Source organism: Tachyglossus aculeatus, chromosome X1 (assembly GCF_015852505.1).
Source record: "Tachyglossus aculeatus isolate mTacAcu1 chromosome X1, mTacAcu1.pri, whole genome shotgun sequence".
Lineage (NCBI taxonomy): Eukaryota > Metazoa > Chordata > Mammalia > Monotremata > Tachyglossidae > Tachyglossus > Tachyglossus aculeatus.
This window is the reverse complement of record NC_052101.1, coordinates 112,666,625-112,688,257: the sequence shown is the minus strand read 5'-3', so window position 1 is coordinate 112,688,257 and position 21,633 is coordinate 112,666,625. Positions and strand designations below refer to the sequence as shown.

Sequence of the window (21,633 nt, the reverse complement as noted above, 5' to 3'; positions counted from 1 at the left end):
TTTCTTGGTGAGCTCTTGTAATCTCTGCCGTCCCCAGACTTTTCTAGGCGAAGCCCCTGACCCCCCTGCACCCCTCACACCTGCTCACCGGCCGTGGCCCCTGCCCTTCCCGTCACCCCCCTAATTCCTCGCCTTGGAATGTCCTCCCCCCTCCTCTTCGTCAAATCCTGTTTCTCCCCTCTCCAGATACGAAAAGCACATCACCTCCAGGACGCCTTCCCAGGTTAACTCCTCTCCCCCACCCTGGCCCCACCGGCCTCACTGCTGGCAGTTTCTGCTGCGGTGTCTCTCGTTGGTGCCCATAGGCATCCGGTATGTTCCCTGTCTTTGTCGGGCGATTTATATCTCCGTGGCTGCCCGTCTCTGTCCTGTTTCTCCTACCAAACTGCCAATCACTTGGGTACAGGACAGGGCCTTTTCCTTCCTTGGGTCAAATGTCCAACGTTGGGTTCAGAGGCAGTGCCTGCTCGCCCTAAACCCTTTTGGCCACCAGGGGGCAGGCCCGGCCCGCGAGTCAACCGGAGACGCCCATAATAATAATAATAATGATGATGGCATTTATTAAGCGCTTCCTATGTGCAAAGCACTGTACTAAGCGCTGGGGAGATTACAAGGAGATCAGGTTGTCCCACGGAAAGCTCACAGTCTTAATCCCCATTTTCCAGATGAGGGAACTGAGGCCCAGAGAAGTGCAATGACCTGCCCGAAGTCACACAGCTGACAATTGGCAGAGACGGGATTCGAACCCGTGACCCCTGACGCCAAAGCCCGGGCTCTTTCCAGTGAGCCGCGCTGCTTCTCTATCTGCCCTCATCCTCTGCTGCTGTTGGGGATGTGGAATAATCTCGGATGTGTTTCATTTTGTGCTTTGAAGCCTTCTCAAGTCATAAACCAACCCTGGTGCCCCATCGTTTTTCGATTAAGGACCATTTAAAGATCCATTGACTCCCTTTCTCAAAGGAAAGGATAAGTGGGTGAAAATTTGCCCCCCCAAATGTAGAGGCATTGTGATGAGAACAAGAATGCTCTTTGGGTCTCCTGAATTGCAGTCAGCGCTTAGAACACTGCTTTGCACACAGGAAGTGCTTAACAAATTAGTAGTAGTAAAGCCAGGAGACCCACTGTAGGCCAGAATTGGTTTTACCTGCAGCCAGAAATATGGTGAATTGTATTCTGGACAAAAAAAAAAAATGTAAGCTCCTTGTGGGCAGGGAACTTATCTGCTGACTATTGTATTGTCCTCTTCCAAGCGCTTAGTACAGTGCTCTGCACATAGTAAACGCTCAATAAATACCATTGATTGATTGATTTCCCTGTCATCCTGCCCAAGACTCCCTCTGACTCTGCACCTCGGGGTTCCCGGGCCACCGTCTTTCCCCTCGTAGCACCCCTCGTCTCTCGGTGGTGACGTGCTGCCTCTACAGGGTGGCATCACTCCATCGCCAACCCTACCCGCTTCTGTGTGCCCCATCAGCCACGGCGGGAGCCCCTCAGAGCACAGGTGCTGGCGCCCTCCCCGCCCCAGTCCCAACTGGAGGGTGAAGCCATTCGTTATCCCTGCCTCCCGACCCCAGAACTTCCAGGCATGGCCAGAGAGACCCCAAATCAGGGCCCTCTGAACCCCGTTGGCCCTGAGCGGCCCGCCCCGCCATCCCCTGCTCCGTTCTGCAGGATCCGCCAGCCTCTCCCCTTCTCACTCACCTGGTCCCCGAGCTCACAGTGAAAAGTTGGGACCTGTGGATTCTAGATAACTGCTTCTACGTCCTCCTCTAGACCTTAGAACGGTGCTTCGCACATAGTAAGCGCTTAAAAAATACCATCGTCATTATTGTTATTATCCCAGCCCTGGAAGCCCCGAAGTATTTGGGATGGGGGGACGGCGGGGAACGTAGACGCAGGACAGAAGGCAAAGGGGAAGATGGGGAAGCACTTCTAGACCTCGTGGGGCCCAGGCACAAATCGCCACCTACCGCCTTCCCAATCGCACACGCTAACACACACGCGGGGACACGCCGGGACACGCCAATAAATAGTCGGACCTCCGCCCCAGGGGACACCCAAGCGAAGCCGCAAGGTGGTAATCAATCTGCTGTTGCTGCAGCCTGCACAGGCTGAATGTTGGCTGGAAGGGCTCGGGTGGTTTGGGGCGTGGGGGGGTGAAGAACGCATACTGGCTGGTGAGGGGGCGGTGGAAGATACTGGGAAGGGCCAAGTGGGGGGATGGATAAAGCCCCCGCCTTACCATGAACATCTTTTCGGCTCACTAAGCGGCCCCCCACGTTGTTTCCTCCCCCCTCCCCACCACCGTGGCCCTCCACTGACCTGAGCACGACTCCTCTCCACTCGCTGGGGGAGAGCAGGGGGTCCCCAACTGCCTGCCCTGAACAGTGGCCCTCGGCTCCCCGTCCATCTCAGGATCCAGGAGAGCAGACTCTTCACGCCCCTCCGGGGGCCAGCACAGCCAGCACCCAGGCCCACGCTGGTCCTGGGCACCCGGCTCGGCCGGCACCGCATGGCTCCACGGCCCCAGCCCCCAGGCTGCCCTCTGCGCCGCCCAGACCCCAGTCTCCCATGAGGTCCCCGAAGCATCCGGGACAGGCCGGAGCCCAGCGCCAGGCTAGCCCTCTCTTCGGCCCCAACCGGGTCCCTGTGGTCGCTGGCACCCGCTGGCACTCGGGTGAGCCTCTTGGCGCTAATGAACGGCCTCGGGCAGCCACTCCAGTCTGAGAGCAGGCTCCCAGGATGCCAGGGCTGTGAGCTCACCTCTGGAGGAGCCCCGGGAGCCCGAGGAAGCTGGAGCCCCGATAAGACCGGGACCAGTGAGGGCGGGGGGATGGACGGAGGAAGAGGAGGAGGGAAAGTGAAAGGCGGTGGGGAACACAGACTCCCGTAAGTCCACATGGGACCCCTCTTCTTCCGCCTTAAGTTCAACCTCCCCATTCCCTGCCTCCTATCTGGGAAGGGAGGGAGAATACTGCTCCTAACCCCTCATCTTCCTCCCCAGTGTTTCCCCAGTTTGACCACCTTTGCCCACCTTCCCTCCCAGTGGCCTTCTGAAACTAACTACCAGAGGCAGGCCAGCTCTGGAGACCCTGTCAGCTCCATGGGGGTGAAAGGGGCTGGGTCTTCCCCACCTGAGTTCCCAGCTGGGAGGTGGGGTGGGGTCTGAAGCCGCTGTTCCCACCCCCGTGGCCGTTTGGGCCGGACTCTGGGCCTGGTTCCCCCCAGGGCTACAGCGATACTCCAGAGCTTCCAAGTGGGGCCAGAAAGACCCCCAGATCCGTGCGTCTCTCCAACCCATTCCCTCTTTGCAGCCTGCTGGCAACCTTTTTTAAAGGTATTTCTCAATCGCTTACTATGCGCCAGGTAGATACAAGATAATCAGGTTAGGCACCATCCCTGTCCCACATGGAGCACACAATCTTAATCCCCATTTCCAGATGAGGTAACTGAGGCACAGAGAAGTGAAGCGACTTGCCCAAGGTCACACAGCAGACAAGTGGTGGAGCAGGGATTAGAACTCAGGTCCTTTTTACTCCCAGGCCCATGCTCTATTTGCTAGGTCACGCTGCTTCTGCAACCCCCCTCTCTCCCCAGCCCTGTTCCACGAGTCCCCCTATCCCCCATGCAAAAAAAAAAAAAAGCAGTGCCTCACCCACCGCAGTTAAAAGGAAAAACTGGCAGCACCTATGCTCTGCCCAGGTGGACTCGGTTTGGGTACCCTTCAATCAATCAATATCATTTATTGAGTGCTTACTGTGTACTCTTACCACTTCTTTTCTCCTTCCTGTGAGTGGACTGTGCCAGGCTGGTGGTGTTATTGTCAGGAGCTGCAGCTACGGGGGAGAGGGCAATACACCAGCACCATCCTAACTGGGTGCTAGGGAACCCTTTTCACTGCCTCTCCCCACTCCCCCGAGGGATACTGGAGCATTCTAGCCCAGGAATGATGAAGTAGACAGGGTGGAGGAAACTCTGAGGGGGTTGGGTCTTGGAGTGTCCCCCCTACTGCCTTGTTCTTCGGCCTCACACCCTTGGGAATAGAAGGCTGGATACCCTCCTTCCCGCCTCCAACTCCCCTCCCTTCTCTCAGCCCCGGTGATCTCAGCTGCCAAGCATCTGACTCATTTGAGGCAGGAGGGAGATTGGAGCGTCCTGAGCCAGCAGAGGAGGGGCCAGAGGCATGATGGAGGGTGAGAGGGGTAGGAGGGGACAGGGAGAAGGAGAAGAAACATCCTGGAGAACAGACTATGATGGAAGGACTGCAGGCAAGCCTGGCCAGGTGGAGAGAGGGGGAAGGAAGCAGTCTGCGTGATGGGTAGAGCCTGGTTCTGGGAGCCAGAAGGTCATGGGTTCTAATCTCGGCTCTGCCACTTGTCCGCTGTGTGACCTTGGGCAAGTCACTTCACGTCTCTGGGCCTCAGGTACCTCATCTGGGAAATGGGGATTGAGACTGTGAGTCCCATGTGGGACGGGGACTGTGTCCAACTCCATTTGCTGGTATCTACCCCAGTACTTTGTACAGTACTTGGCACATAGTAAGCGCTTAACAAATACCATAATAATAATAATTGTTAAGGGAGAAATCTTGCAGGGGGCAGGCCCTAGAGTTAGGTGGGGGCCGTGAACAATGCCCATGATCTGTATGCCAAGGACAGGGGCTCGCAGTCTCAACAGGCATTGAACAAATGGATGTATGTGTGAGTGTATCTGGGTGTATGTAACTTTGTGTGGGGGTGTATGGGTATGCATATGTGTAGAAGAGTGTATACCCATATGTCTGAATGAGTGTGTGTGACTAAATGAGTAGTTCTCTGTATACTTTAGTGTATGGTTGTGTAAATGTGTGTGTCTGTATGTGACTATGAATGTGTACACGTCTGTGTGTGTAAGTGTAACCACGTCAGTGTCTATTTGGGAGTGCATCTGTGAGGGTGTGCTACAGATGCATGGGTTTAGGTCAGAAAAGTTGGAATTCATTTTGGGCTGATTAATTGTGGTCATCTTCTTCTTATTATTCTTAATAATAATAATGGTATTTGTAAAGTGCCAAGCACTACATTAAGCACCGGGACAAATACAAGATAATCAGATCAGCCACAGTTCCTGTCCCACATGGGGCTCACAGTCTAAGTAGGTGGGAAAACAGGTTTTTAATCTCCACTCTGCAGGTGAAGAAACTGAGGTACAGAGAAGATAAGTGACTTACCCAAGGTCACGCAGCAGGCAAGGGGCAGAGTAATATTAGAACCCAGGTCCCCTGACTTCCAGCCCTGTGCTGTTTCCACTAGGCTATGTTGTTTTGTCCTCAAAGGACATTTTACACCTTTTTCTGAATCATTGTTTAGTGGTCGGGTGAGTATTTTTGCTGGAGTTATGAAGCCAGAGCCATGAGCCTTTTAGAGTCGTGAGCCATGAGTCTTTTAGACTATGAGCCCACTGCTGGGTAGGGACTGTCTTTATATGTTGCCAACTTGTACTTCCCAAGCGCTTAGTACAGTGCTCTGCACACAGTAAGCACTCAATAAATACGATTGAATGAATGAAAAGACAAAATAGGTCAGTTGCAGTCAGTATTAATAAATTTGAACTAAATCTGTTTGGGGGTGGGTTTGGTCTAGCTGATCTGGTCTGTGCAGTGAGCCTCTCATTCATTCATTCAATCAATCATATTTATTGAGTGCTTACTGTGTGCAAAGCACTGTACTAAGCGCTTGGGAGAAAACAATATAACAACAAACAGACACATTCCTGCCCACAACGAGCTCGCAGTTTAGGGATGAGCTCACAGTCTGGAGTGTATGAGCAGGAGTTTGTGTGGGGATGAGTATTTGTGTGTGAGGGAGGTGCCTGCAACTGTTAATGAATCTGTGTGTGTGTGTGTGTGTGAGCATTAGTGTGTGTTGTTACAGTGTGAAAATCTATGAGTGTGTGTATTGAGGGTGTTTATCTCCAAAACATTTGCCAAATCCAACCTTGTCATCTCCTAGCTGGACATCTACAACAGCCTCCTTACTAGTCTTCTTTTCTCTGTCTTCTCTCCTTTGCTGCCTGAATCATCTTCCTAAAACACAGTTCAGAAGGCACCATTCCTCTCCTCAGGAACCTTCAATAGCTACTCATTTCTCTCTACATCAAACAGAAACTTCTGCTAACTAGTTTCAAGGCTTTCCACTGACTCTCATCTTTCTGTTCTCTTCTCTCTCTTCACTCCAGCTCGTGCTTTGTGCTCCTCCCAAGAAAATCTCACCATACCTTCCTCGCAACTTTCTTGTCTCCCACTCATTATGCACAGCTTTCTCCCTGCTTGGGAGAAGCTCTCCCTGACTAATTAGTCAATCAATCAATAGTATTTAAATGAGCACTGCATTAAGTGTTTGGGAGAGTACAATAGAATTAGTGATCTCAAGGAGTTTACAATCTAGCAGGGAAGACAGACACTAAAATAAATTAGAGATAGGAGGCAGTGGAAAAAGGGGGCTATATATGTGAGTTAGTGCCTAAATAATGGGTTATGTAAGGTAGATGCACAAGTGCTGAGGATGGGCAAAAATAAATACTTGCATACAAGAGACAATATTTAAGTGCAAGGGTTGATAAGATTTGGGATTTGTGACATCCTAAACCCTTCGAATATATGTCCTTCAGGAGGCATTCTCCGATCAGTTTCTTAACACCCCAGGTTACATCCCCCAACTGTCACCTCATATTTTTTTTAATGATATTTGTTATTTGTTAAGCACTTACTATGCACCCGGCACCATTCTAAGCTCTGGGATAGATACAGCATAATCAGGTTGAACACAGTCCTTGTCCCACATGGGGCTCACAGTTTTAATCTCTATTTTATAGACAAGGGAACTGAGGCACAGATGCAACAGACACGTGGTGGAGCAGGGACTAGAACCCAGATCCTTCTGACACCCAGGCCTGAACTCTAGCCACTAGGCCATGCTGCTTCCCTCCACACCACCAAATGTCGTATGTATTTACCTTGGCCCATTCTTGGCATTTGTGTACATATGCTTATTTGATGGAATATTCAATTTTCTTTATTCTGATTACCTATGTCTGTGTTCCCCCATTAGAGTGTCAGCTCTTTGTGGGCAGGGAGCGGGTCCTATGCTCCTGCTACACTTCCCAAATGTTTCGTACAGTGCACTTCACTCAGTAGGCACTCAAGAATCAATCAGTAATATTTATTGAGCACTTACTATGGGCAGACCACTATACTAAGTGCTTGGGAGAGTACAATATAACAGACACATTCCCTACCCACAATGAGCTTACAGTCTAGAGAAGGAGACAGATGTTCGTATAAATAAGTAATGGATATGTACGTAAGTGCTGTGGGGTTGGTGGGGAGGTGAATAAAGGGAGCAAGTCAGGGAGGCACAGAAGGAAGTGGAAGAAAAGGAAATGAGGGCTTAGTCAGGGAAGCACTCTTGGAGGAGGTGTGCCTTCAATAAGGCTTTGAAGAGGGGGAGAGTAATTGCCTGTCGGATATGAAGAGGGAGGGAGCTTTCTAGGCCAGAGGCAGGACGTGGGTGAGAGGTCAGCGGTGAGATAGATGAGACTGTAAGCTCCTTATGGGCAGGGAATGTGTCTGCTTATTGTATTGTACTCTCCCAAGCATTTAGTACAGTGCTGTGCACATAGTAAGCGTGCAATAAATATTTAATAAATGAATGAATGAATTAGATCGAGGTATCTCCCTCTCTGCAGTCTTGCAATCCCTCCTGCCTTCAAGACATCTCTTCTTGGATGTCCTCCCATCACCTCAAACTTAATTTTGGCTAAAGCTGAATTTCTCATCTTCCCACCCAAACCCTGTCCTCCTGCTCACTTTCCTGTCATTGTTGATGGCACCATTCATTCATTCAATCGTATTTATTGAGCGCTTACTGTGTGCAGAGCACTGTAATAATAATGGCATTTGTTAAGCGCTTACTATGTGCAAAGCACTGTTCTAAGCACTGGGGAGGTTACAAGGTGATCAGGTTGTCCCATGGGGGGCTCACAGTCCTAATCCCCATTTTACAGATGAGGTAACTGAGACCCGGAGAAGTTAAGTGACTTGCCCAAAGTCACACAGCTGACAACTGGTGGAGCCGGGATTTGAACCCACGACCTCTGACTCCAAAGCCCGGGCTCTTTCCATTAGAGCCATGCTGCTTCTCTAAGCTGTACTTAGAGAAGCACTATACTAAGCACTACCATCCTTCCTGTCTCACAAGCCCATAACCTTGCCTTTATACTTAATTCCTCTCTGTCATTCAACCCACATATTCACGCCATCACTAAATCCTGTCAGTTCTACCTTCACAACATCACTAAAATCTGCCCCTTCCTCTCCATCCAAACTGCTATCACATTAATGCAAGTACTTACCCTATCCCACCTTGATTATTTTTACCAGCCTCTTGTCTTTCCCCATTCCAGTCCATATTTCACGCTGCTGCCTGGATCATTTTCCTTCAAAAATGTTCAGACCATGTTTCCTCACTCCTCAAGAAACTCCAGTGGTTGCCCATCCACCTCTGCATCGAACAAAAGCTCCTTCCCATGACTTCAAAGCACTCAATCACCTTACCCCTTCCTACCTCACCTTCATACTCTGCTTCCTCAACCCAGCCCTCACACTTTGCTCCTCTAATGCTAACCTTCGCACTGTACCTTGATCTTGTCTGTCTCTCTGCTGACCTCTCGCCCAGATCCTGCCTCTGGCCTGGAACGCCTTCCTTCCTCATAACAGACGAATAATTGCTCTTCCCCACTTCAAAACCTATTGAAGGCCCATCTCCTCCAAGAAGTCTTCCCTGACTAAACCCTCTATTTCTCTTCTCCCACTCCCTTCTGCGTCACCCTGACTTGCTCCCTTCATTCATCCTTCCTCCCAGCCCCACAGCACTTATGTGGATATATTCATTCATTCAATCGTATTTATTGAGCGCTTACTGTGTGCAGAGCACTGTACTAAGTGCTTGGGAAGTACAAGTTGGCAACATCTAGAGACAGTCCCTACCCAACAATGGGCTCACAGTCTAGAAGGGGGAGATAGACAACAAAACAAGACAGGTGTCAAAGCCGTCAGAACAAATAGAATTAAAGCTATATGCACATCATTAACAAAATAAATAGAATAGTAAATATGTACAAGTAAAATAGAGTAATAAATCTGTACAAATATATATACAAGTGCTGTGGGGAGGGGAAGGAGATAGGAGGGGGGATGGGGAGGAGGAGAGGAAAAGGGGATCAGTCCGGGAAGGCCTCTTGGAGGAGGTGAGCTCTCAGTAGGGCTTTGAAGGGAGGGAGAGAGCTAGCTTGGCCGATGAGTGGAGGGAGGGCATTCCAGGCCAGGGGAAGGACGTGGGCCGGGGGTCGACGGTGGGACAGGTGAGAACGAGGTACAGTGAGAAGGTTAGCGGCAGAGGAGCGGAGGGTGTGGGCTGGGCTGTAGAAGGAGAGAAGGGAGGTGAGGTAGGAGGGGGCAAAGTGATGGGGAGCCTTGAAGCCGAGAGTGAGGAGTTTTTGCTTGATTCGAAGGTTGACAGGCAGCCACTGGAGATTTTTGAGGGGGAGAGTAACTTGCCCAGAGCGTTTCTGCACAAAGATGATCCGGGCAGCAGAGTGAAGTATAGACTGAAGTGGGGAGAGACAGGAGGATGGGAGATCAGAGAGGAGGCTGATGCAGTAATCCAGTCGGGATATATGTAATTTATTTATTTATGTATATTAATGTCTGCCTCCCCTCTAGACTGTGAGCTCATTATGGACAGGGAATGTATCTGTTGTATTGCACTCTCCCAAGTGCTTAATACAGTGCTCTGCACACAGTAAACGCTAAAAAAATACAATTGAAATAATTGAATGAATGAATTGAATGAATGAATGAAAGTGAGTAGGTTGGCATTAGAGGAATGAAGTGTGCGGGCTGGGTTGTAATAGGAGAGTAGTGAGGTAAGGTAGGAGGGGGCAAGGTGATCATTACTACTACTACTACTACTACTACTACTACTACTACTACTACTATTACAACTACTGCTGTTGCTGTTTGCTACTGGAACTCTGTCTTCCTCAAATCCTCCAAATCACTTCTCTCCCCATCCTCAAAATCCTTCTAAATCAAGACCTCCTCCAAGAGGCATTCCCTGATTAATCCCCACCTCTCTGGTCATGCCATCTCGTCAATCACTCTCACTTAAATTTATTTCACTTGTTTTTGCTTAATGCTAACTTTTGTTGTTGGCAGTTGTATCTGTGTTTTTCCTCTCGTATCCACTGTATGTATATAGTCTGCTTGCCTGTTTCCCCCATTAAATTATAGGATCCCTGAGGGCAGGAACCATGTATCGGACTGTTACTGTATGTTGTCAAGTACAAAACTGCATAGTGTAGGTGTTTCATAAATATTGCTGCTGCTGCTGCTGATGATGCATACAAATGGGTAATCTGTGTGTTGTGTCTCAGTGTGTTAGTGTGTTTGTAGTCTGTATTTGTGACTGTAGTTTCACTGTGCGGGTGGGCAGCATGGATTAGTGGTTAGAGCAAGGGCCTGAGAGTCAGAAGGTTCTGATCCTAGCTCCGCAGCTTGTCTGCTTTGTGACCTGGGGCAAGTCACTTTGCTTCTCTGTGCCTCAGTTCCCTCATCTGTACAATGGGAATTAAGACTGTGAGTCCTGCATAGGGCAGGGACTGTGTCCAACCCGATTATCTTGGACTGTGTACAACCCAAATAACACCAGCACTTAGAATGGTGCTTGGCACGTCAACAAATACTGTTATTATTAATATTATCTGTGCCTTTGTGGATCTGCCTCTGTGTCTTTACATGTCTGTGTGTCTCCGTTCATTCAACTGTATTCTCCTTCCCTTCCCCACAGCACCTGTATATATGTTTGTACATATTTATTACTCTATTTATTTATTTATTTATTTTATTTGTACATATCTATTCTATTTATTTTATTTTGTTAGTATGTTTGGTTTTGTTCTCTGTCTCCCCCTTTTAGACTGTGAGCCCACTGTTGGGTAGGGACTGTCTCTATATGTTGCCAATTTGTACTTCCCAAGCGCTAGAGTAGTAAATATGTACAATCAATCAATCAATCGTATTTACTGAGCGCTTACTTTGTGCAAAGCACTGTACTAAGTGCTTGGGAAGTCCAAGTTGGCAACATATACAGTACCTCTCCAACAGTGGGCTCACAGTCTAGAAGGGGGAGACAGAGAACAAAACCAAACATACTAACAAAATAAAAGAAATAGAATAGATATGTACAAGTAAAATAAATAAATAAATAGAATAATAAATATATACAATCAATCAATCAATTGTATTTATTGAGCGCTGTGTGCAGAGCACTGTACTAAGTGCTTGGGAAGTCCAAGTTGGCAACATATACAGTACCTCTCCAACAGTGGGCTCACAGTCTAGAAGGGGGAGACAGAGAACAAAACCAAACATACTAACAAAATAAAAGAAATAGAATAGATATGTACAAGTAAAATAAATAGAGTAATAAATATGTACAAACATACAGAAGCAGCGTGGCTCAGTGGAAAGAGCCCGGGGCTTTGGAGTCAGAGATCATGGGTTCGAATCCCAGCTCCTCCACGTGTCTGCTGTGCGACCTTGGGCAAGTCACTTCACTGCTCTGCGCCTCAGTGGCCTCATCTGTAAAATGGGGATGAAGACTGGGAGCCCCCCGTGGGACAACCTGATCACCTTGCATCCCCCCCAGCGCTTAGAACAGCGCTTTGCACATAGGAAGCGCTTAACAACAAATGCCATCATCATTATTATTATTATTATTATCTACATAGGTCGGGGAAGGGGGGCGCGGGAGGCGCCCGCCCCTCAGGAATTCGGCGCTTTCGGCCCTTATAAGGGCATTTCCACTCTCGGCCAATCAGCGGCCGGGGGGCGGGGCTTGGGGCCCGAACTCAAGAGGGGCCGAAGCGGCGGCGGCGCCTTTCGTTGCGGCTTCGGCTCGGTTCGGTTCTTTTCGGTTCGGTTCGGCTCCGCTTCGGCCATGAGCTCCACGCAGTTCAACAAGGGGCCGTCCTACGGCCTCAGCGCTGAGGTCAAGAACAGGGTGAGTGCCCCCTCCCCCCCCCCCCCCAGCTTTCCTGGGGCATCTCCCCCGCTGCCCACCCCCATCCTTGGGGCTGAGGCCCGGGACAGACGGGGACCTTCCCTCCCGCCTCCCTCTGAACTTTCTAGGCAGTGAGCCCCACTGTTGGGTAGCCAACTTGGACCTCCCGAGCGCTTAGTCCAGTGCTCTGCACACAGTCAGCGCTCAATAAATACGATGGAATGAATGAATGATGGGAAGGGACCGTCCCTATATGTTGCCAACTTGGACCTACCAAGCGCTTAGTACAGTGCTCTGCACACAGCGCTCAATAAATACGATTGAATGAATGTTGGGAAGGGACCGTCCCTAGATGTTGCCAACTTGGACTTCCCGAGCGCTTAGTCCAGTGTTCTGCACACAGTCAGCGCCCAATAAATACGATGGAATGAATGTTGGGAAGGGACCGTCCCTATATGTTGCCAACTTGGACCTCCTGAGCGCTTAGTACAGTGCTCTGCACACAGTCAGCGCTCAATAAATACGATGGAATGAATGTTGGGAAGGGACCGTCCCTATATGTTGCCAACTTGGACCTCCCAAGCGCTTAGTACAGTGCTCTGCACACAGTCAGCGCTCAATAAATACGATGGAATGAATGAATGTTGGGAAGGGACCGTCCCTAGATGTTGCCAACTTGGACCTCCCAAGCGCTTAGTACAGTGCTCTGCACACAGAGCTCAATAAATACAATTGAATGAATGAATGAATGTTGGGAAGGGACCGTCCCTATATGCTGCCAACTTGGACCTCCCAAGCGCTTAGTACAGTGCTCTGCACACAGCGCTCAACAAATACGATTGAATGAATCGTGCTGCCCCCCTGCACCCTAAAGGTGAGACTGCTGCTTTAGGTTTTGGTTTTGGTTTTGGTTGGGGGAGAGGAGCGACGTCCTTCTTGCTGCAGTCAGGGAGGGGTTGGGGGGGGGGGGGGTTGTCTCCATCCCGGAGCCGATTCGGGGAGCAACAGGGAGGCCGGGACAGGTGGGTTGGATGGACCTGGTCAGGGCCGGCTCCCCCAACCCCTCCTGAAAGGGGCCCTGGATAGAGACTCCACCCCGAGGGTCTGGGCTGGGTTGGAAGGGAGCAATTGTTTCTGAGAGGTCCCAGCTGGGAGGGAGTTGGTGCCAGTCACCTCCTCCTAACCCAATTCCAATACCCCATCCTGTCTTGGACCAGGGGTAAGTGATTTCCACCAACACCCCCCCCCTCCCCCGTCCCTTCCCACCACGCCCATGATATCTCCCTGCCCCGATGCTCCTGCTGGCATGGGGTTCCCCCGAATTGCAGGGCACCGCCCCGGACCTCCCAGCCCTCCATCAGATGCAACACCACTGCCTCACTCCCCCTAGGCCTCCAGTAAGGAGATCAGGGCCAGAATGAGAGACCCTGGCTGGCTTGGCTGGGCACCCACCCCCCACCCTTCCACTTCCTACCCCGGGAATTGCATCAGGGGCGGATGCCACGGACGGGGCCACAGGGAGATGTGGCAACGTGTGGTGAAGACCTACACACTCGCTCACTGCTCCTGCTGAGCCAGTTGGAGGAGTCTGCCCACTTGCCCAGACATGCTGCCCCTGGTGTCCTGGGCAGAGAGGGGTGGAGGGAATCTTTGGGACAAGTGCCCTGCCTCCCTTCTTTACCCTCTTCTCGAGTCTCCCCGGTTATTCTCCTCACATACACCTTGAACCAGCGAGTATGCCCACACCCTGGCTCTTTCTCCAAAGGCCAAGCTCCAGGACTGGGTGGGCTCTCTCTCAGGATCATCTCTAATCCACCAGGCCCCACATGCTCCCATCCCAAGTCAGAAATCTTTCTTCTGTCTGCCCCCTTCTCCGTCGTTAGCCTTATCTGCTGCAGGACATGGAACCGGTGCCAGTCTGCCTAGCATTTTCTTTTCTCTCTCCCCCCTGCAAAACCCCTCTCAGCTCCTACGCTGAACTGGGCACTTTCTAGCAGGCGAAGTCCTACTTGCCCAAGCTTGAGATCAGCCCAAATTGCCCCTGGCCTGTAAAGGTACCAGCTCCAGCCTTCCCCAGGCCAGTTCAGGCAGGAGGACTCCAGGCCAGGGCTGGGCTGGAATCAGGTGCCCCCGGGGGGTTGGAGGCAGCTTCATGTCGCCCCCTTCTCCAGATCGAGCCCTGCCTGAGACCTCCTGCCAACCCCCCACTCCCCCGGTGTCCCCCATGCCCCCTGCCCTCACCAGCCTCCTCAGTGGGAATGAGATGAAGTTACATCTGAGGAGGCTGCCTAGTGGGCATCGCCTCTACCGAGAAGCAAGTCTTTTCCTGCCCTCGGCCTAGCTCTCGGCCTCCTCCTCCTCCAATCCTGGAGGCTCGGAGCCGGGGACCCCTCTTTTCACCGCCTGTCTGGCGCTGGGGTTAAACCTCTGGGAACAGCTGGTCTTGATTTAAAGAGCAAACAGCCGGCACATTCCTGGCATTTCGCGGTGACGGAGGAATCTGCTGAGGCGAGCGGCGGGGAGAGGGGGGACGGGGCCGACTCCCTGGTGGTGACGGCTGGGGATGGGCGGGGAGGAGAGAGGGGGATCTGGGTAACCTACTCCAGCATCCAGCCTCCCTCTCCTGACTCAGAACCAGGGCCCACCAGCTCCCACCCCATGGCATGGATGGGTTGTGGGAGGGCGGCCTGGCCAAGGGTGGGAACAAGAGGGTCCGGGGACAGGCATCCTGTAGTCGTCAGTTTTCTTCAGCAACTGGGATCGTCCCCAGCTGCCGGCAGTGAGAGAGACTGGATGGGGGTGGGATGGGGGTGGGGGCGGAGGGGGGTGTCCCAGGAGTTAGGACCCAGCTGTTAGTTGACACCATTCCAGCATCCAACCCAAACAGCCACACATTCCCCCTCCCTGCCCTACCATGGTCCTTCACATTCCCAACTTGGAGTGGGGGGCCGCTTCGCGCTCTCTCACCAGGCCCTAGAATGCAGCTATTTCTAGGGGTGGGTGGGGTTTGACACCCCCCCCGCCCCACTCCAGGCCAGTTGGCTCATGGAGGGGCAGCCCAGGGTCTGGATAAGGAATTATCCACTTCCCCACCCTGCCCCATCCTGTTCCCTCCTGCTGCCTAAAGTCAGGTGAGTCCCAGCCCAAATCCAGGGCCAACCCAGGGGTCTGGATCTGGTTCCTTTCACCAGATGGGGTGGGAAAGCTGGCCCCACATTGCAGCTTGGACCCTCCTGGGCCATGGCCAGAAGGACGGACAGGGTCTCCGTCTGCCTGTCCTCTGCTCCCTCCCTTCTCCACCTACCAGGTGTGGTGCCGTGATTCCTGCCACACCTGCCGTGGTGTGGCATGGTGGTGGTGGCATTCTGTACAGAGAAGCCAGGACTGTCCCCTCCTTGCTCCCATTCCACCACTCCCCCATAACCTGCTCTCCCTCCCCAAGACACTGAAGGGGGTAGAGGGTATCGGATTGAGGCTGACATCTCAGTGGCTTTGTCTCTCTGGGGATCAGGGCTACCTGAGGGTCAGGTGTTGCTTTTGTGTGAGGATCAGGAAGTGGGAGCCGGTTACGTAACCCAGCCCACCCACATCAGCGCGCTGCTGTGTAGGGTGGAGGAGGAGAAGGGGGGGTTTCGAGAGAGCCGAGCGTTCTTGAGCCCGTGGCAGGCCCGTATTTCCTTCCCGTCCCTCCCCCTCGGTAAGCTGGACAAAACCCCCATCGACCCTCTCCCCACCTCGCCCCAATTTTGCCCCAGCCACTGACCGGTTCCGAGCGTTGTTTCAAAGCTCTTACCCTCAGCTCTATGGTGGCCCAAGGTCCTTGGTTTCTAGTTCTGGCCCCGGGGAGCATCATATCCTAGGCCCTCCTCAGGTCTGCCTCCAGGGTAACCTCAACAGGGCTCTGCAAGCAGGGGAGCAGGGGAATAGCCGGGGAGGGGGGGGTCCATCAGGAGCTGAGTGACACCAGCCTGGACCGACAAGCGGGGCTCAGTTTACCTCCCTCCCTCCCGCCCCCAGCCCCACCACCCCTGCTGGTTTCCTGACTGGTTCCTCCTCCCCAGCTCCTGTCCAAGTATGACCCACAGATGGAGGCGGAGCTGAGGGGCTGGATCGAGGGGCTCACCGGACTCACCATTGGCCCCGACTTCCAGAAGGGGCTCAAAGACGGGATTGTTCTGTGCACGTGAGTAGGTGAGGGTGGGAGGAGCGGGAGCCCTGGGAGAGGCCCCGAGCAGAGAGACCACGTCTCCTCTTGCCCTTGAGTGGACCCTGAATCTCCCGAGGACCGGGAGTGTCCATGGCATGATGCTCAGGGGCGGGGGGAGGGTATGTCTCGAGCCACCCACCCCCCCCGCCCTGGGACTGACACCCGGGGTCCCTCTCTCTCCCCCCCCCCCCCACTCCGGCAGCCTCATGAATAAGCTGCAACCTGGCTCGGTCCCCAAAATCAACCGCTCGCAGCAGAATTGGCATCAGGTGAGCCCTGGGATGGGCAGGACACTAAAAGTTTCTGTGTGGGGATGGGGGATTGGAGGTGGGGTGAGGGGGCTACTCTAGTCCCTTTCCCCCACCTGCCACCACGGGGACTCTCCAAATAGCTTCCCCAGGGAAGTCGGGATGGGCTTAGAGCGGGGCGGCCAAGGTACAGAGCCGGGAAAGCGCCTGTCCAAGAACAGTGCGCGACTGGAGGGGAGGGGAGGGCAAGCCAGGGGACGGACCCAGTCCGGGGGCCCGACCTCGCTGACGCCCATCCCATTCCTGTTTCCACTCGCCCCCCACCCTCCTGCCCTGCAGCTGGAGAACCTGTCCAACTTCATCAAGGCCATGGTGAGCTACGGCATGAACCCCGTGGACCTCTTCGAAGCCAACGACTTGTTTGAAAGCGGGAACATGACCCAGGTCCAGGTCTCCCTCCTGGCACTGGCGGGGAAGGTGAGGGCCTTCTGGGGTCGGGTGGCGGTGGGACAGGGATGGGGAGTTACTTTTCAGCCAATTACCACTCAGTGCTGAGCGCTGGAAGAGACACTGGTGGAGTTGGGGGTGTTGGGGAGAGGAACAGAGGGTCTGGTGAGGGAAACAGAGGACCTGCACCCTCACACACACACGCGTGCCCTGCACCGCATCTAGTCCTGCCCGAATGCAGGTTTTCACTAGACGTTTCGACTAACACGTTGCGAAAGAATTAGGGAACGTCCGTCCGACGTCTCGAACCTGTTGGGCTACTGGAGGGCGCGGAGCGGGAGCTGTATTTGTAATGGTATTTATTGAGCGCTTTCTGAGTGCACTGCACCCTGTGTAGCCCTCAGAAGCACAGATATGTCCCCGTGCCCACAAGGGGCTTGCAGCGTAACGGGAAGCAGACGTAAAAACATTTAAAAGTAGTGTCGCGAGAAATGGCTGTTGCACATGCACCCTTGTACTGGCGTATGACATCAGACACCGGGAATATTACAGCGTGAGTTTTCTTTAACCCAGGGTTTTTCAAGAATGCAGTCGCTGCAGTTTAGGAGAAGTGGGTGAGCTGGGCACTGGATTGGGGAGGGATGAAAGGAGGAGCAGACCCTGACCCCCTCCTTCCTTTGAGGGGGCAGGATAGAGCTAGTCACGAACACAAAGCTCCAGTGACAGAACCACACACAAGTTCAGAGAATATCGACGTAGACACCTACGTTGTCACAGAGGCAGACATCTGGGCTGGAGGAACTGGAGAGATCTGGTGGACTCTAGTCAGATGAGAAATCTGGGAAGTCTTCGTAGAGAAAGGTGGAGTTTGGAAAAGAGGGCAGGGGAGGGCATTCCCGATACAGAGAATGACTTGAGCGTGACCAAGTGCGGAAGACGGGGAGCGGGTTTCCTCGGCTGGTCAGGGTAGTGCAAAATATACCAGGGGTCCAGGTAAGGGCCTGACTCTGAACTCCTGCCCCATCTTCTGAATTCCCACATCCCTGCACTACCTGGAGCAGCCGGGGGGCCCCAGCCACCTGTCCCCCAACCTCAGGGTGGGTCAGTCCTCTCCCTGACTCCCACGTGGATCACTCCTCCACCACCATACTAGGCCAAGACCAAGGGCCTGCAGAGCGGCGTAGACATCGGAGTCAAGTACTCAGAGAAGCAGGAGCGGAATTTTGATGACACCAAGATGAAAGCGGGGCAGTGTGTTATCGGACTGCAGGTACAGGACAGGAAGGACGGGTGCAGGCCTTGGATGGGAAGAATGGGTGCAGGGCCTGCCAAAGGAGAGGGGCCCGGGGTGGCTGCCCAAAGTCCATCCCCCTGCAAACCCCTCAGACTGTTAGGCCAGGAGCCTGGCTAACTCAGATTCCTGATGACATATAAGAATCCCTTGAGTTCCATACTTTGCTTTCATTTCCCCAGAGGACTTTCACCTCAGTGATCTCAAGTTAGCCTCAGGACATGATGATTCCCCTTTGGCAAAGGAGGGAACCTGAGGCCCAAGAAAAACTGACCTGCTCAAGGACACCCAGCAGGCCAGTAGTAGAGAACCCAGGTCTTCCACCTTCCAGAACCAGGCTCTTTCCCCTAGACTGTGCTGCCACCTGATTCTTCCAAGTCTTGAGCGTTGGGACTGGCGGCAACAGGAAGGAGGAAGAAGGACATCAATCAATCAATGATATTTCTTGAGCACTTACTATGTGCAATCCACTGTACTAAGCTCTCCGGAGAGTACAGTACAACAGAATTAGCTGACATGTTCCCTGCCCATAACGAGTTTACGGTCTAGAGGACATGGATCACTCCTCCTACCCTAGCAATGTTGCCTCTGCTGGCTGGGCTGACTGTGGGGATCATGGAGGGGCTAGGGAATAGGGTTTGGGTTGTGAGAGGTGGGGACCAGCGCAGTGCCTGGCCCCTCTCCATGGGAATCTCTCTCCCTCTCTCCCTCCCTCCCTCTCTCCCTCTCTCCCTCTCTCCCTCTCTACCACAGATGGGTACCAACAAGTGCGCCAGCCAATCGGGCATGACGGCCTATGGCACTCGGCGGCACCTCTATGACCCCAAGAACCAGATCCTGGCACCTATGGACCACTCCACCATCAGCCTCCAGATGGGTACCAACAAGTGCGCCAGCCAGGTGAGAGAAAGCTGAACAGGGCGAGGGTAGAGGGGCTGGCTGGTGCCAGTGAGAGTGGATGCTCCCAGGCTCATCTCTTTGAGCAAAGGCGGGGGAGCCAGGAGGTTAGGGACCTTGGGGTTGGAGGGGCAGAGATCACCCCTCGATCCCCAGCCCGAGCCACCCATGACTGAATGAATGAATCTGTTCCCCGTGCTTCCAGGTGGGCATGACGGCACCGGGCACCCGGCGACACATCTACGACACCAAGCTGGGCACGGACAAGTGCGACAACACGTCTATGTCCCTGCAGATGGGTTACAACCAGGGAGCCAATCAGAGCGGGCAGGTGTTTGGCCTAGGGAGGCAAATCTACGATCCCAAGTACTGTCCCCAAGGAGGGGTGGTGGGCGACGGGGCTGGCCTCAGTCCCGGTCCCAGCTCTGAGACCCCCGAGTACCACTACTATCAAGAGGAGGAGGGGTATTAAACCCCCTCCTCCCCCCTCCCCCCAGCGCCACACCCCATCTTGTTACGAGTATCAGCACTGTCAGTCTCTCCATCCTTTGGTTTCTTTGTTTTCTTTCCCTGGAGGTTCCCGAGGTTGGGCAAACCAGTCTTGGGAGCTTCTGATGGTCGGGTGTGGGTGTGTATGGGTGGGGGAAGCAGCATCAACAGCATTCCTTCTGAAATACAAATATTTCTCCTCTTTCCTGGCTTCCTCCATCCCAACCCCAGGGCCCGGACAGTTTTGTCCCGGCTGGCTGGTGCAGGGGAAGTGTCAGGCAAGGTCCTGGCATGGAGCAAACTTCCTGTCTGCAGTTGGGTTTCCCACTTCAGCTTCTCTTCCGGCCGAGCTCAGTCTGTGGCGAATCTGCCATCAGTGAAAGCGTTGGACTTTTTTTTTTTTTAATCTTTTTTAATGGGGATCGGGGCGGGGGGGAACTGTAGGGACCAAGAAGAAATACTTGCCACTGGTTATTGCTTTGTGGGGTGGCACCTGATGCCCCCCTAGGACATGGGTGAAAACTCAGTGGGGGGGCATGGCGGGCTTGGGGTTCCAGAACCTGGGTTTCCCCCCTGCCCTCTCTCCACCCGCCACTTTTAACCAAAGTCCGAAAAATCTGAAATGACTTAAATGTTTCCAAAGGGGAACAGCCGTGGGTTGGGGGTGGGGGCCTGTCTCCCCGAACCATCTCTCTGGGCTCCTGGCTGCCCCCACCCTGGAATTCTTTTTTCCAGAATGGGCAGGGGTGGGCCCGTTAGGAGCCCCCAGATACTGCACAGTGACCCTGCCGTGGTTCCCACCCCAACCCCAGGAGTTGGGCCCACAGTCTAATGTGAAGTGGTGTTATTTGAACATAGGAAATAAAGGAACCTCCTTTGTAAGAAACACCTGGATCCGTGGTGATGCTTGCCTCCAGCTATGGAGTCTGGAGGCCCCTCCCCCGTTTCCTAGAGGATGAACTTTCACCCAGCCAAGGTCCCTCCAGTGCCACTGCACACAAACAAGCTGATGCTCCCTTCTTGAATGTTCACGTCGGTGACCGCTGACTGCTCCCCTTTTGTTAAAGCAGAGGGCTTTGAGAGCTCCATGGACCCCTGGGAGGAAATCTGGTCCAGTCCACTTCCCAGATGGGGTGCCCTCACTCAATGAACCAATCAATGGTATTTATTGAGTGCTCATAATGTGCAGAGCATAATAATAATTACAGTATTTGTTAAGCGCTTAGTGCATGTCAAACACTGTTCTAAGCGCTGGGGTAGATACAAGGTAATCAGGTTGTCCCATGGGCTCACAGTCTTAATCCCTATTTTACAGATGAGGTAGCTGAGGCACAGAGAAGTGAAGTGACTTACCCGAGGTCACACAGCAGACAAGTGGCGGAGCCAGGATTAGAACCCATGTCCTGTGATTCCCAAGCCTGTGCTCTTTCCACCAAGCCAAGCTGCTACTAAGTGCTCGGTAGAGTACAATCAAGTAGCAGACACATTCCCTGCCCATAACGAGCGTACAGTCTAGGACAGATTGACATCTTCTCTTGCTTTAAAGATCCCTGGAAATGGAGGCATCGCAGCCTCTCTGGTCTCCTTCTGGGGGTCTCTTCTCTCCCACCCCAGAAGTGGGACAGGTACCGTGTCCATCCCGATGATCTCGGCTTGGCACACTAAGCACTTAGCAAATACCAACATCACCATCATGAAGTTCTTCCTTAGGTCTAATCTAAATCTGTTTCCTTTTGCTCAACTCTGGAATAATAATAATTGCGGTATTAAGCACTTACTATGTGCCAAGCACTGTACTTGGCACTGGGGTACCACTGGGGTAGATACAAGATACTCAGGTCCTACATAGGGCTCACATTCCAAGTAGGAGGGAGCACTAGTATTGAATCCCCATTTTGCAGATGAGAGAACTGAGGCACGAAGAAGTTAAGTGACTTGTCCAAGGTCACGCAG

General features: G+C 52.9%; 1 protein-coding gene across 1 annotated transcript; it reads left to right on the top strand.

Annotated features, from left to right (window-relative positions):
* Positions 1–11,996: 11,996 nt before the first annotated feature.
* CNN2 (calponin 2) lies at positions 11,997–20,566 on the top strand. The gene is made up of 7 exons (XM_038772622.1): positions 11,997–12,101; positions 16,163–16,284; positions 16,511–16,577; positions 16,896–17,033; positions 18,157–18,273; positions 19,048–19,194; positions 19,397–20,566. The coding sequence occupies exons 1-7, from the start codon at positions 12,039–12,041 to the stop codon at positions 19,661–19,663; spliced, it is 921 nt and encodes a 306-aa protein (XP_038628550.1). The 5' UTR covers positions 11,997–12,038; the 3' UTR covers positions 19,664–20,566.
* The last annotated feature ends 1,067 nt before the right edge of the window (positions 20,567–21,633 follow it).

Coding starts and splice junctions, on each gene's coding strand:
- CNN2 (XM_038772622.1), top strand. CDS start 12,039: ATGAGCTCCACGCAGTTCAACAAGGGGCCGTCCTACGGCCTCAGCGCT. Junction 12,102..16,162: donor GCGCTGAGGTCAAGAACAGG/GTGAGTGCCCCC, acceptor CCTCCTCCCCAG/CTCCTGTCCAAGTATGACCC. Junction 19,195..19,396: donor CCAACAAGTGCGCCAGCCAG/GTGAGAGAAAGC, acceptor CCGTGCTTCCAG/GTGGGCATGACGGCACCGGG.